At 41.1% G+C, this 14,311-nt stretch overlaps 1 protein-coding gene across 1 annotated transcript in view; it reads right to left on the bottom strand.

Moving 5' to 3' along the window:
• Positions 1 to 547: 547 nt before the first annotated feature.
• Positions 548 to 14,311, bottom strand: part of LOC306874027 (zinc finger protein 609-like) — a gene marked incomplete at its 5' end in the record, with an annotated part of 58,398 nt that continues 44,634 nt past the window's right edge. The window contains 6 exons of the mRNA XM_079423691.1: positions 548 to 2,962; positions 3,524 to 3,602; positions 4,033 to 4,386; positions 4,944 to 5,268; positions 5,436 to 7,743; positions 8,190 to 8,277. Of these exons, the coding sequence (XP_079279817.1) occupies positions 3,529 to 3,602; positions 4,033 to 4,386; positions 4,944 to 5,268; positions 5,436 to 7,743; positions 8,190 to 8,277 (3,149 nt within the window). The 3' untranslated portion in view covers positions 548 to 2,962; positions 3,524 to 3,528. The remainder of the gene's footprint in view (positions 2,963 to 3,523; positions 3,603 to 4,032; positions 4,387 to 4,943; positions 5,269 to 5,435; positions 7,744 to 8,189; positions 8,278 to 14,311) is intronic.

Here is a 14,311-nt window from a genome sequence, read left to right as displayed (position 1 = left end):
TACTGTGCAAATACTCAGATGATTCAAAACAATTACCCTTTCAGACACTTCATTATTGTCATATGACAGACTAACAGCATTAGAGCAAGTGAATTAAAATACTAGGGATTTTGAATTTCATGCATCCAAGATATTCCAGCCTGCATATTTCATGGAAAATAATTAAGTCAATGACAATTCTGCAGTGCATACACTATTTTCTAGTTTTTCATTGACTAACCTTCATTGCATAACCTCTATAAAATGCTTTTTAAAAACCATTATCCGGAATTCATGAACAATTGAGGAAAATTATTAAGATTTATATTGGAGGAATGAATGGGAAATAGGAAATAATACATTTAAAAAGACAAAAAAACATTTATACAGTGGAAGTGGGTGTCCTCTAGTGGTAACTGGATCTTACAGTGTTCAACATGACAATTTACCTGAAAGGTCTTATGAAAACATAAAATGATAAGATAACAAAAACCTTTTTTATTTAAAAGTAAAAATGAAGAGTTATTTGAATGATTATAAAACAGAAGAGAGCCACGCAAGGACAGGTGTGATTGTCTCATAAAAAGATTTATTTTTTTTGCCTAAATGTACAAAGGCAAAGTTACAGTATTGTATAAAAAAAGAAACGTGGTAATGTACACTTTACATAAGAGAAACAGTCCAAGAAAAAGAACAGGAGGAATTGGGTGATACAGCAAAAAAAAAAAAGAAAAATCCAAATCCAAACAAAGCCATTAAAAAAATGTAAACATTCTTTAAGTACCGGGGCTTGATCCTTGGTGATAAATTGTCTTTTGAGAAACACTTGGGATGAAGCGCAACAAGAAAGAGGTGGTAGTTCATCGTGTAAATGACGCAAAGCATGCAACAGTGCACTGCATCCTCTTTCCAACAAATCACAGCATGTCAACTGAGCACCATTTGAAACTAGCACAAAATGCATGTGACAATTTTCATGATCCGTACTGAGAATCTTTCTTAACTGCCAAAAACCATGAGATTAAAAAAATATTCAAAATTTTTCAGGTTTGAACTCTTGACAATTCATAAGTTGTGACAAATGAGATATTGATGAATATATTGGATGTGTAACTTAAAGCCCATTTCTCTCAGTATTCAGTGTACCATGGTGCTTTACTGCTGTGGTTTTTTTCATTATAACTTTACACATGAGAGGGAGTGCATGAGCCAACGTAATCCTCCGAACACCTGTCTTTCGTCTCTCATTCCAACAGAGCCTGTTAAAATCTACCTGCTCGAATCAATTTGTGTGAAAATATGACAAGCGACCAAAATCAGCAGCAAGCGACCAGGAAACCGGCTGAGATCCACCGAGAGCTGCGTCTAAAGAGAGACTCCCAAGCCTCATTTAAGAGTTTCATGGACCTAGTGAATGTTAAAAAACCAGCAAGCATTGTGACAGCAAGCCAATACAAAGCTATGGAAGATAAAGCAGAGGCCAACACCGAAGAGGAAAAGAAAAACACACCCCAGCGACAGATATCAAAACAAAGTAATCAGATGGTTTCTTGATTGCATTTTAAAACAGTTCCTCTGTACATCATATACAGACATCACATAGTGTGTGCAACCAAGAATATCAACAGCGTTTGGTGCAAAACCAAAGTTTGCTTTGCCTGAGGAGACACTGTTTAAAGTCACATTTCTAGTGCTATAGTACACCATGCTGGACGACACATGAAATACACAGAGCATGATGGGCTATGAAAGCATGTTCGGGTCAAACGCTCACTTGGTTTCATAAAACACGCTGGAGTTACCACAACACTTCCACAATAAGTGTTCAGGGATAGAGCGGCCCCATGCAAGAACTTCAGAACAATTAGAACGTAACTACTGGGCCTCTGGTGTCACGCACCCCATACCACTGCAGCAGAACGGCCACCACGTAAGCATCTCTCTAAAAGAACTTACTATACCTGTAACATTAACAAACATCCATTTTAAGAACCATAGCGATAAATCGGAAATTCTGTTTGAGATGAGGTAAGGTAGCCAAGACGGGAACGAGGATATTCGGATTCAAGTTGAAGGATAACCAAGTGGAATTGAAGAGAATTCCCTGGAGTAAACGGACCTCGACCAGTGATGTTCTAATGAAAGACTGTGACGGAACAGCGCTCGCTGAAAGCAGTTGTGTGAGGGCAGTCATGCGTCTTAAAACACCTTCCTGGATTTGCTAGTCCACGAGAGGCTGGATGGTACTGCTAAAAAACAGCATGATGTTACCAGAACATAGTGCAGTTGAACTTTTTTTGAAAAAAGTAATAATAAAATAAAAATTTGATGTCATGCTCTTTACATGGAACCATTCTGATGATAGAAAAGAGAGAAATGGAAAAAAATAAAAATAAAATTGTGTGAAAAAAAGAGCAGTCTTGAGGCATTTGGCGATGAGAGCTGTTTAGGAACCACTGGCAGAAAGACGAGAGTTATGAGACAATGCTAGATAATATCTGCAGCTTTCACTGGTGGTATCTAGAGAACAGCAATTTAAAAACCAATTTTTTTTTTCTTCAGTGAGGATGCCAACTAAAATAAAAAAGCGAAACAACTTTAGTTATCTCAGTGTAATAAAACTATTTTCAGTCTTTGTGTTCTTATGTCCCCTCGGGCCCTTGCCTCTTGTCCGGTCACAGCCTACATCAGGTGAGTGGAATGACAGTCCTTGCTTTTCAATCATCCCTCACCATTTCACAGGCATAGTTCAGTGGCCAGCTGGGCTTTGAGCAGGGCAGGATGGCTTTGAACCTGGTCTCACAGTCTGTTGTGGGGTACGAGGTACAGATACTAGGAAAACATCAATCTGCCACACATTCCGGCAGAAAAACTAAAAATATAGAAACACCATTCAACTGATGTCTAAATGAACTCCATATACTTCCCCATGTGATCCAGTCACATGATTATTTGTAAAGAAGGGCAAGACAATCAGGTTTCCCTTAAGAAAGAAAGAAAACACAAGAACGCACTGGTTAGAATAAAGAATATGGTCAATCTCGGATTTCGTTATTTAGTTAACTATTATAATTGCAAATATAGTTTTATACTTTAAATATGAACATATACATAAACTAAGAAAAAAATGTACATAATATTATAAATCAAAAATCTATTATTATTATATATTTATCACTTTTTAAACATGTCTTCCTGATGTTATTACAAGTGTCTCCACCAGAGGTCACTATAGGATTCTGAAGCGATGTTGCTGTTCTAAAAGCCCTAGCCTCAATCTAAGGGGCCTTAAATAATCATAATGCTCTAAAAGAGATGGCAGCCTACAAAACCTTTAGAGAGAAGGGCCTTAAAGCAAGTGGAACTATTATAAACACCTCTTTTGTAAGCTTGAGTATCAAAAAAGCTTTTACATTACTCTACATGAAAGCAGAAATGGATACACTTGCAACTACTGTGGTCATCTTTCACTGCGATTTATGTGATTTACTCTCTGTTTGGCCACAATCCAAATCACCTTTCCTTGATCTTTGTTTTTTCTTACCATTCTCACCTCCGTGCTGGTGGGTACAGGGAAGGGGCTGAGGCTTGCTGACTGGCAACAATCGCTGACGATGAAAGGCCTGCAATTAAGGAACATCCAGTAAAGATGTTGTTTACTCTCAGAGTTTTCTTTGTGGAATTGGCACAGTTTTATAGTAGCAATATTTTGTTGTTGTTTTTTCCCTAAACACATCAGATGTGGCATTTGAAATCTCATTAAGAGATGCCTGGTTCACATTATGCCTCCCAAAACAATCTTTAAAAAAAAAATCTAATTCTCATTAGTATAATACAGAAAATAATTAATAATAATGTCAATATTAAGATAATGTAATGATGCACAATATATTACTATATAATTGTAAAATAAACATTTAATGTAATGTTCTCTAATGTCAGTGTGAAGATTTTGGGATTAAATATGACATCCAGTGCAACCCTCTCAAAAACATCTTAATTTTAGGTAATAAGTAATTATAAGTTAATATGTAAGAGTACTAGACTGCTGACCTGTGGCATAAGACAGATCGTACTGCCCGGCTACAAGAGGATAGCCTAGGTGGTGATGGGGTGTCATTAGGCGTTGGGAAGGAGATGAACGCGGTCGATCTATTTCTCGATCCCTCTCTCTTTCCCGTTCTCGGTCGCCTCCTCCTCGCTCCCTTTCATGGGAAGGCTTGTCGGCAACAGTGGGTGATTTGCTCTTGTACTGGTTGGCGTGTTGGTGTAGAATGTCCAAGGCTTTGGATTCTGAAGCCGACTTGCTGCTGACTGTGGGGCTGGAGCGAGATTTCTCTCCCTCCTCTCCACTGCCCACTTTACTGCCGTAAGGGGAGAAAGGGTAACCCGCTGGCAGATAGGACCCTAAAGATTAGAAGACCATACTGTTTTTCTACTTTAAAGGAGTGCTATTATGCTCTTTTTATGCACATTAAGGCTCAAAACCTGCTTTATGCAAGTACATGAATGCCAACACTTCTAGCTACACAAGCTCGATTTTACACATCATTGTGTTCCAAAATGCATCAAAAAGCAATTAAAGCAGCGCAAGTATGTGTTGCATTCTCAGTGTTGCCACAAGGGGCACTATCATGGGCATTTGTGGCCAGTTTTCTTTTTTGGTCAACAACAAGAGGACATTCTTGCTGAGGTAGTTAAACTGTTGACATGTCTGTAGCTGAATAATAACATCTGGATTAATAAGCAGCAATAATTAAAAGTAACTGTTACTGCCACAATAACGCAATATAAGATGTAATCCTTTTATGTAACTTGCATATAGTAATATGTTGTTGGCCAATCCGTGCAAACCAATTGTTACGCAACAAAGTTTACTAGTAAGTAGGCACTGTAATTTTTTAGAATAATATGCTAATAATATTATATGAACATCACCATTCAGATGTGATTATTTGTCTTACCTGGGTAGTTCTGCATCATGACGGAGGACATGCCTCTGTATCCAGAATGGCTGGGATCGTAGCTTTGCCCAAAAGGATATCCATGCATGTAATGCAGGTAGGGTTGGTGCTGTGCTAAGGGGGAGCTGAAAGGTATGTGGGCATTGGGCCGGGAATCTTTTCCACCGCTTCGCTGGTCCTCAGAGCTGGAAGGACACAAACCATCAGTTCCATCTTTACTATCTTCTTTGGAGCCGCTGTCTTTCGGCCTTGGCCTGTCATCTTTGCCTTTTCTGTCTCGCTCCCGGTCTCGGTCCTCATCTGGCAGTCTCTGACTGTCAGGGTACTGGAAACAGAAAACAGAAAAGACATTAAAGTTAAGGTTTTGAGATGTAATAAATTAGCTCACCCTTATGAAATCTATTTTTCGACTAAATTTTCATTTGTGGGTGAATTATCCCTCTAGCTTGTGAACTGTGCAGTCGTTTACTTCAAGAATCACGTTTGCCTCACCTGTCTGTACCACATGGCTTGCTCCATACCCAGCCTGGCAGACTCCACACTTGCCTTTGAGTCATCCTTTCCATGATGGCCAGCTTCACTGAGCTTCATTTTAAGCCCCTCAGCCTGCTGTGGCTGCAGCTTGGCCTCCTCCCCTTTAGGGATGATGACTGACTTGGCAGATTCGGAGGAAGTGTCTCTATGTTTGCCAGGGGCCTGTGGCTTTCCCAGGTCTGAAAGGCTGGGGGCTTTTGTTAGGCCAGGAGGAACAGGGCCCTTCTGTTTCCAGTCCTCTTTCAGAGAGGCCTCCCTGTCCTTTACACCTGAATCAGGCTTTTTCTCAGCAGACCTGTGCTGCTCAGACATGAGTCTTTGCCTTTCCTCATACTGCTGCCTGTAGGTTGGATTAGTATTCATGAGGTGGTTGTGATAAACCTGATCTGAGTATCCATATGGGGGAACGTAGTATTGGTTGTAGTAGAGTGGCTGCATGTACATATTGGAGCGCTGCTGAATGACAGAGGCTTGCTGCTGGTGTGGCTGACTTGAAGCGACCTCAGCTTTGCGCTCTTCCTGCACGTCCACCTTCGTCTTTTCCTCCGGCAATTCTTGCTCATCTTCCTTCTTCAGTTTCAGAGCTTGCCCTTCCGACAGAGGCCCACCAGGAGTGGCGCCACCAGGACTAGTGTGGGTGTAACTGGGAGAGTAGTAGTTGTCATAGCTAGCATAATACGAGGATTCCTTAGAGGATGCCTGAGAGGGAAATAGTGCCTTCTTCGCACCGTCCCTGCCTGACTGATCTTCCGCTTTACCTTTGACCCCTTCCATTTTGCCTTCACCATCTTCCCCAGCATCAGATATGTCAGAGTATGCAGGGCTGTTTGTCTTTACCGAGGAGCTATCGGCCCCATTCTGGTTGACAGCGTGAAGAGGAGTGAGAGGCTGTCCGCTGCTATCCACACGACTGGCCACCCCAATGGATGGACTGGGAGCATTATCCGTGAAGCTGTATATCTTATCTGCCTCTGCCTTCATGCTAGCAAGGCGGCTTTGATGAGGGTCTGAGGAGCCATTGAGATGACCCTCACTCCTGCTTCCTGGGTCAGAGGTCTCAGAGTATGGGCTTTTCCCCTCTTCTGTTTTCCCACTCTTTCCGGGGAGCTTGGGACTGTCTGCATCCTTGCCCAAATCTTTCTTTTTCTTGTCCTTTTTCTTTTTGTCCTTGGAGCTGCTCACGACTGGATTAATTGGCGACGAGTCCCCAGTTACACCCAACTTAGACTGAATGCCTTTTAGCTGTGGACTCTTGGGGATACCCTGCAACATGTTGGCCATCCCTGGAGGATGGTTGGGGCTTCCGCCACTAAATGATGTTGGCTGCAAAGAGTACATCTGCTGAGAAGGGAGGGATGGAGCCATGGGTCTGGAAGACTTCATGTTCTTCTGGGACAGCTTGTCAGGCTTGACATTGCTGCTTGACTTTTTGGACTTCCTGTCATCCATGCCGTCATTGCTAGCCTCATCAGCAGTGACGCAAGGCCCGTCCTCACAACCCTCCATAGGTGTGCCACAAACATCTGCTTCAGCATCACCATTCTTCTTCTTTGACTTGGAGCCAAACTTTCCAGGAGAAGGAGATGGACTCTGAGCATCAAAACCTCTTCCTTTTGGTGTGACCGAACGTGCTGGGGAGAGAGAGCCTTTTTGTGTAATCGAAGCTCCGTTGCAACTTCCTGGCTCTGGGTGGAGAGAGGATTCTTCCCCATATTCGCTGTCCCCGTCCATGTCCAACTTAATATCATCATCATTATGAGCACGAGCCTGATGGTACTTCAGGCCATTGATGTGCTTGTACTTCTTGTTGCAATTGGGATGCGGGCAGTCAATCAGTACAGGCGAGGGACAGGTTCGGTCTAAAGGAGGAGGAAGGGACTCAGTTTTGATGATGGGAATTGGGAGTGCAGAGGAGGTCATTCCACCATTTGAATTTGTGCGCATACGCTTGTTGCCTTTAGAATCCTCAGAGCTAGAGTTGGGCTCCATGTCTGAAGCAGGCTTGTTCTTGCGCTTACTGGCTGAGGAGGGACTGGCTTTTATGTCCTCTGTGTTGCTGTTGGGCGGAGTCCTGCGCTCAGAGGAGTTCTGGCTTCCGCGCCGACCCTTGCTGTTGGAACTTGCTCTGGTCTTGTTGTTGTTGCTGCCCTTATTATCAGATGAGTTGCTGTTCTCGTTGACTGGGGTGTTGCTGTTGGGTCGCATTCTTTTACCACGGCCACGTCCATTTCTCATTTCTAGGTCACTTGTGGGAGACTCGCAGAACCTTAAAGAAAAAGATTAAAAGATTTATGTAATTAAAAGATTATTTACAAGATCTTCACAATTACCTTAATAATAATTATTAGTTGGCACTATGATATTGATTACATTAAAGGCTGTCAAGTGTCTAAAAAGATAAGCTTTTAATAATATAAAAGTCATTCCTAACAACTAAGACATCTAAAATAAAAATAAAAATACTTGAATAGTCTTGAATATTCTAATCCCTGATTTGGGATTATATTCTTCTCACTTGATAGGCTTGGCAATGTTTATGTTTTAATAGTGTGCCTTATCCCTAAGGGTTATGATGTGATACACCTGGCTTACTACTAGTCCAGAGGGAGTACTGATGTGGTACTAAGGAAAGGTGGCTGACAAGCAGAAACTAGTATCCTAGGGAGGAATATTTCATTTTCTTGATTTGAAATGTTAAAGCACTTCACGTACCTTGGAGGAGCCCAGTCATGACGGGTACAATCCAAAAGTGTTCCGACGTATGTTTTGTTCCGCCAAGTAACGTTTACCACCAGCATACCTGTAAAACAAAGAGGACCCTTAATATAATGCAAGAATACCTCCATTATCTATACAGACTCAGTGACACAGTAATAAAGTAGAGTTTTAATGTCAGTTTGCTGATTCATGAGCACTACTCATCTGGTTGCTTCTCCGCCTCATTACCAATATTCCAAACACAGTCCTTGCAGAAGCCACAATTCCCATTTAAATAGTGAAAATGGAGGTTTTCTAAGGCCAGCACTCTCAAAGCAGCCCTGCAATTTTTACTGTGTACTTCATGATTACACCAGCTAAAAGCTGTAAGGAGTAGAGGAAAATTGTTTGATGGTGTCCTCCATCTGACTTTGCAGTACTGTGAGCCGCCTCTGCAAATGGTTTAGCAATTGTGTGAAAACAGCTGAAGCAAATGAAAATGCTTGTATCTGGCAGTGATTCAGAGGTTTTGCTGCAAAAGCTCAGACAGGTAAGTGCTGGATGTTTCTGTGATTTTACACTACCATAATAGCAGGCAAAATCAATAACACATTACAATAATATGCACTTAATAGGTCATGAAAAGCAGAATAATATTGTGTAACATTGATAAGGCTTCAGTCAAGCTAATAAATTTAAGATAAGCCTCTATGGTGTTAAATTTTGTGAGTATACTGAAACTTCAGTATATGACAGTGTACTAAATTAGCATTTTTAAATTAAATTAACAAAAATTATTCTCTAGAATATTTATTTTTAAGTAGGATTGTCTTTTTCATCATTGGTTTTATTTATTAAAGAAATAATAAATCTTGTTTTCCACCAAACATCATAGTGTGGGCCTCCAAATGTGAGCGCTGAATTCATGAACGTTCTTTTGAAAAATGTCAGTGGAGGTCAGTCGAAGAGCACATTAGCGGGGCCCCTTCCTATTTCACTAGCAGTCATTAGCGGTTCTCCGGCCACCTGTCTGAATCCAGGCTAAATGAGGCTAAATGGCTGGCATTTCACCTCTGCTGCCCTTCAGTAGCCAAAGTGGAACAAACAGAAGCTTGGCATGTGTGCTGCTGCACTCTTACACTCCATTAAAAACAGCTCTATTGGAGTTTAAAATATAACACATGGTTCATAATGAAAATATGATGGCCGATGTTATATAACTAAAGGCCAGTGATATTTTAAAAACAAGGGAGTTGCCATCCACAAACATTCCATTTCAAAAGGAAATACATCAGCACAGGAAAAAAAACTGCAGTTGTCCTGAGACTGCATGGGTTCTTTAAAAGAACAAGAGTCTGAAATCATCAGGAGGCAGGTTTGATTGAGTTAGGACGCACTTTATTGACCTCAGAGCGAAATCCAAGAATAGCCAATTACGCAAATTCAAAGAGAAAGGGTAATGATGAAATCAACTGTTTTCCTTAAACCAACAGCTAATTCAGACAATAAAATAACACATTGATCCAATAGCTTGTTGAGATGGCCCTGGAAAAAGGGTTGAATCAGGATACTGGCATATGAGCCTTGCTGTTTGGCACGATTGCGTTTGCTGGCGTCGAGCCCTTCATGGTCTGTGGGTGAGGGCTTTCTGGGCTCTACTTCAAGAGCAATAAACTTTCAGAAGATTTAGGGCTGACATTTGGAGGCATCAGCATGCACGGCTTGTGAGAGTGGATCCCACACCAACACGATCCTGGTCTGCTTCCAGCGTCCTGCAGAGGGGATTTGTGTCAGACTGATACCTAGAAATATTGCTCCAATCTGCCTCTGACTGTTTTATCATGAACTGAGAGCTGTCTGCCCTTAACCTCCTGCCATTCTGGGATTCACGCACTGGGCTGAAACATGAGCAAGTCAATATGTCCATCCGCAAATAAAAGGTTGCAGTGCACTAGATAAGATTTCCACACTGGGCTTTGGCTGAAATAAAGCACGTCACTGTTGATTTGAGGAAGTCAGGAGAGGACACTGCGACTCAGCAACAACTTGATCTGCAATAAGTCATGGAAGATGGATGCTCTGTTTTAAAGCTCAGCGAGCTTCCTAGGCAACATTTGTTGTTTTACTATGTGCGCTCCTGACACAAATGCCACTCTAAATTATGCTCCCCTACAAGATGCCTTGCTTTTGGCCGAATTCTAAGGTAGCACTGCGTGCATCTTTACTGGAGGCAACAAATTATGCAATGCAATGAATACCTGTATCTAAGATGGAGGACTGAGTCTGGGGAACGGTGAAGTATTTTATTAATTACGTAAAAGTATTGATTAAGTATAATAAAACATGCACAAACATGCAAAGTCAGTTTTGATGTTTTTTTTGCTTGTTTATTTTTAGGGTACTGGGTCCTTGGCTTAACAACATGATAAAGTCAAACCAGAAATAGTATGAGGAGGAGATTGATCACTCATAGAACAATGAATGAGAGATAAATTTAATTAACATAAATTGAAGTCCAGCCAATTGCCTTTGATAGTTTATTTAATTTAGAAAACCATTTGATGAGCTAAAGAAGATACAGTGGGGGGGGGGGGGGGGGGGTATGATCCCTTGCTGATTTTGTACGTTTACCCACTGACAAAGAAATGTTCGGTCTATAATTTTAATGGTAGGTTTATTTGAACAGTGAGACAGAATAACAAAAAAATCTGGAAAAACATTTTAAAAAAGTTATAAATTGATTTGCATTTTAATGAGTGCAATTGATGCACTCATTAAATCTCCTATTGATCAGCAAGATCCCCTATCAATCAGCAAGAGAATGGCGAGGAATCAGCCCAGAACTACACGGGAGGATCTTGTCAGTGATCAAGGAAGCTGGGACCATAGTCACCAAGAAAACAATTGGTAACACACTGCGCCGGTAAGGACTGAAATCCCGCAAGGTCCCCCTGCTCAAGAAAGCACATGTACAGGCCAGTCTGAAGTTTGTCAGTGAACATCTGAATGATTCAGAGGAGAACTGGGTGAAAATGTTGTGGTCAGATGAGAGCAAAATCGAGCTTTTTGGCATCAACTCAACTCGCCGTGTTTGGAGGAGGAGGAATGCTGCCTATGACCCCAAGAACACCATCCCCACCGTCAAACATGGAGGTGGAAACATTATGCTTTCGGGGTGTTTTTCTGCTAAGGGGACAGAACAACTGCACCGCATCAAAGGGACGATGGATGGGGCCATGTACCGTTAGGGCCAGGGCATTGAAAATGGGTCGTGGATGGGTATTCCAGCATGACAATGACCCAAAACTCACGGCCAAGGCAACAAAGGAGTGGCTCAAGAAGAAGCACATTAAGGTCCTGGAGTGGCCTAGCCAGTCTCCAGACCTTACTCCCATAGAAAATCTGTGGATGGAGCTGAAGGTTCGAGTTGCCAAATGTCAGCCTCGAAACCTTAATGACTTGGAGAGGATCTGCAAAGAGGAGTGGGACAAATTCTCTCCTGAGATGTGTGCAAACCTGGTGGCCAAATACAAGAAACGTCTGACCTCTGTGATTGCCAACAAGGGTTTTGCCACAAAGTACTAAGTCATGTTTTGCAAAGGGGTCAACTCATTAAAATGCAAATCAAATCAATTTATAACTTTTTTGAAATGTGTTTTTCGGGATTTTTTTGTTGTTACTCTGTCTCTCACTGTTCGAATAAACCTACCATGAAAATTTTAGACTGATAATTTCTTTGTCAGTGGGCAAACATACAAAATCAGCAGGGGATCAAATAATTGTATTCCCCACTGTATATCTATGATCCCACTGTTGTCCGATTTTATTACGGATTCATAATATGCTATAGAAATACAATCTTGCAATTTTCAATTCAGTTGAATTATAGCTGAACATGTCTGCCTATTGCCTACATAGAAAACAGGTTTTGAACAAAGCAGGACAATCTGGAGAATGCTACTTTTTGTGATTTCATTTCCTCCCTACTTAAAAACATTTTCCAAAGTATTGCTTTAGGATTTATTGTTTGAACTGTCCTACATGCAACGCGCTATTATTAGAGATAGACAAATAAAATAAAATAAAAGCATGGAAATATTATGAGGTTTATAGATATAGGCCAGCTGCACTGCATATTTTAGGTCTCTCATTTCTAACCACTTTAGATCTTAGAGCAGTCTTCTAACAAGTTAATGAGTTAAATTAGGTGTGCTAAATAAGGGCGATCCAAAATAAGAAATGTACTGACAGCCACTGTAATGATTCCAAACAAGTCAACTGAGTACTCAATCCTCATGTCATGTCGGTAAAATCGTATTTATGAGTTAAATGCACGTGAACATCACCCCAAAGTGGCAATTACCAGTAGAAAAACCATGGATTTTAAGCCCTGTTTCTCTAACTAAGAGTCATGTCAGTGAGGAAACATGTCGAACAAAAATAAAAAAATTCAATTTTCTTTTCGTTTAAAATAAAACTAACTGGCATACACAAAATACCATTGTATTCTACAACCATAATGGAATGCTAAATTTACAGCACCTTCATAAATTGAATAAAAATTAAGCAGAAACACACCTGATGCACATTTATTCATCATTATGTGGAGTTAAAAAAAATCTTGTTGAATTTTATGCAGAAAAGGCACATCACCATCTGGCTCTGATCTAAGTTATTAGAACACACCTGCTGTTGTAATTATGACTTCCCAACTCTGAGTACTTGAACACACCAATAGCTATTTACCAACCTGCAAAGTCAACTCTAACACACCTGTAACTTTTAACAAACCCCAAAACCTTCATCATCAGATGTGTTTGATTAGAGTTGGATCTGAACTCTGCGGTAAGGCAGATCATCTTTGCCATAGAGATTCAAAACCAAAATAAACATAACACATTGGCAGCGACAGGACTTAGGAAGTCATCCTTATGAGAAGTGTGGGTGGACTGTCTGCAACATCTTTAAGAGAGTGCAGAACAGCGGAAAGACATCTCAAAGTGGTTGAGAGATGTGTTCCCTGCCACGGGATCTTGCTGCTCTACTTTCCACCCACATAAAGTATCACCACGATACAGATCTGTCCAACACCCCGATGAGAAAAAATAACACATCAAAAGGAGAGATGCACACCAGTGGAACCATCCCAAAGAGAGCGAGAGAGGGTGTGGATAACACCTGCACGCCATTGGTTCCCTCTCTAAAGTGAAAGAGCAGATGATTGGAGCCCTGTGTTTGGGTGCCGTCCTGCAAAAAGATTGAGTTGATGTTGTGGAAGTGTGGCACTGGTTGGGCAAGGCTGTGAATGGTCTTGTTTTTCTTTCCCTCTTGACCCTTCAACTACGTTCCCTCTCCATGTCAGAGACACACACACACACACACAAGAGTGGCCACAGAGGAGCAGGATGAATCAGACACACTGTGCCCATGGCAAGAGGAATAGAAAACACTTAGACAGCCAATGCGCACTGAATGTTGATGAGGCAGCCCTTTATATGGCAGCACTGGGAGGATGGCAGCAGGCAAAGTGTGGGCGGCACATACTCCACTGCCTACCATAGCCTAGATATGCTCTCATTTAGGGATTTGAGGGAGATTTTTCCTTTTCATGCTCGACAATCAAGACTGAGGATGTGGAGTGCAGAACGCACTGACGTTTCTGCAGTGGGCTATGATTAGATTGGGGGGGGGGGGGATCAAACCTACAAAATCTGGACAAATCCAGTTAGAATAAATTAATCTGCAAGCATAAGGCACAATATGTACTGCTCTGGCTAGGAAGCTGTTACCAGAACAAGCGGCTGAAATCATTAGGAAGCAGGAGTTTTCATATATAGGATAGATGTACTTTATTGATCCCTGGGGGCGGGGGGAATTCAGCAAGAGACTAGTATGTAAATGAGGACAGGAACAAATCATTTTGGTATTTGTGTACTGTAAGGACTGCTCTTATAATTACTCTTGAACAGAACGGGCAAGCTTTTTTATGTAAATACAATATTTATTATATTTCTAATTTAAATATTAAACAAATCACATTTTAACTTAATTATAAATTAATTAATACCTTAATTAAAAATAAATCATGACTAGACCTACACTTTTCTACACCCTCATTTTTCATTTTCAGCTCTTGT

This window comes from Barbus barbus, assembly GCF_936440315.1.
Source record: "Barbus barbus genome assembly, chromosome: 1".
NCBI lineage: Eukaryota > Metazoa > Chordata > Actinopteri > Cypriniformes > Cyprinidae > Barbus > Barbus barbus.
The sequence above is the reverse complement of the archived record's forward strand: the minus strand, read 5'-3'. Positions and strand labels throughout refer to the sequence as shown.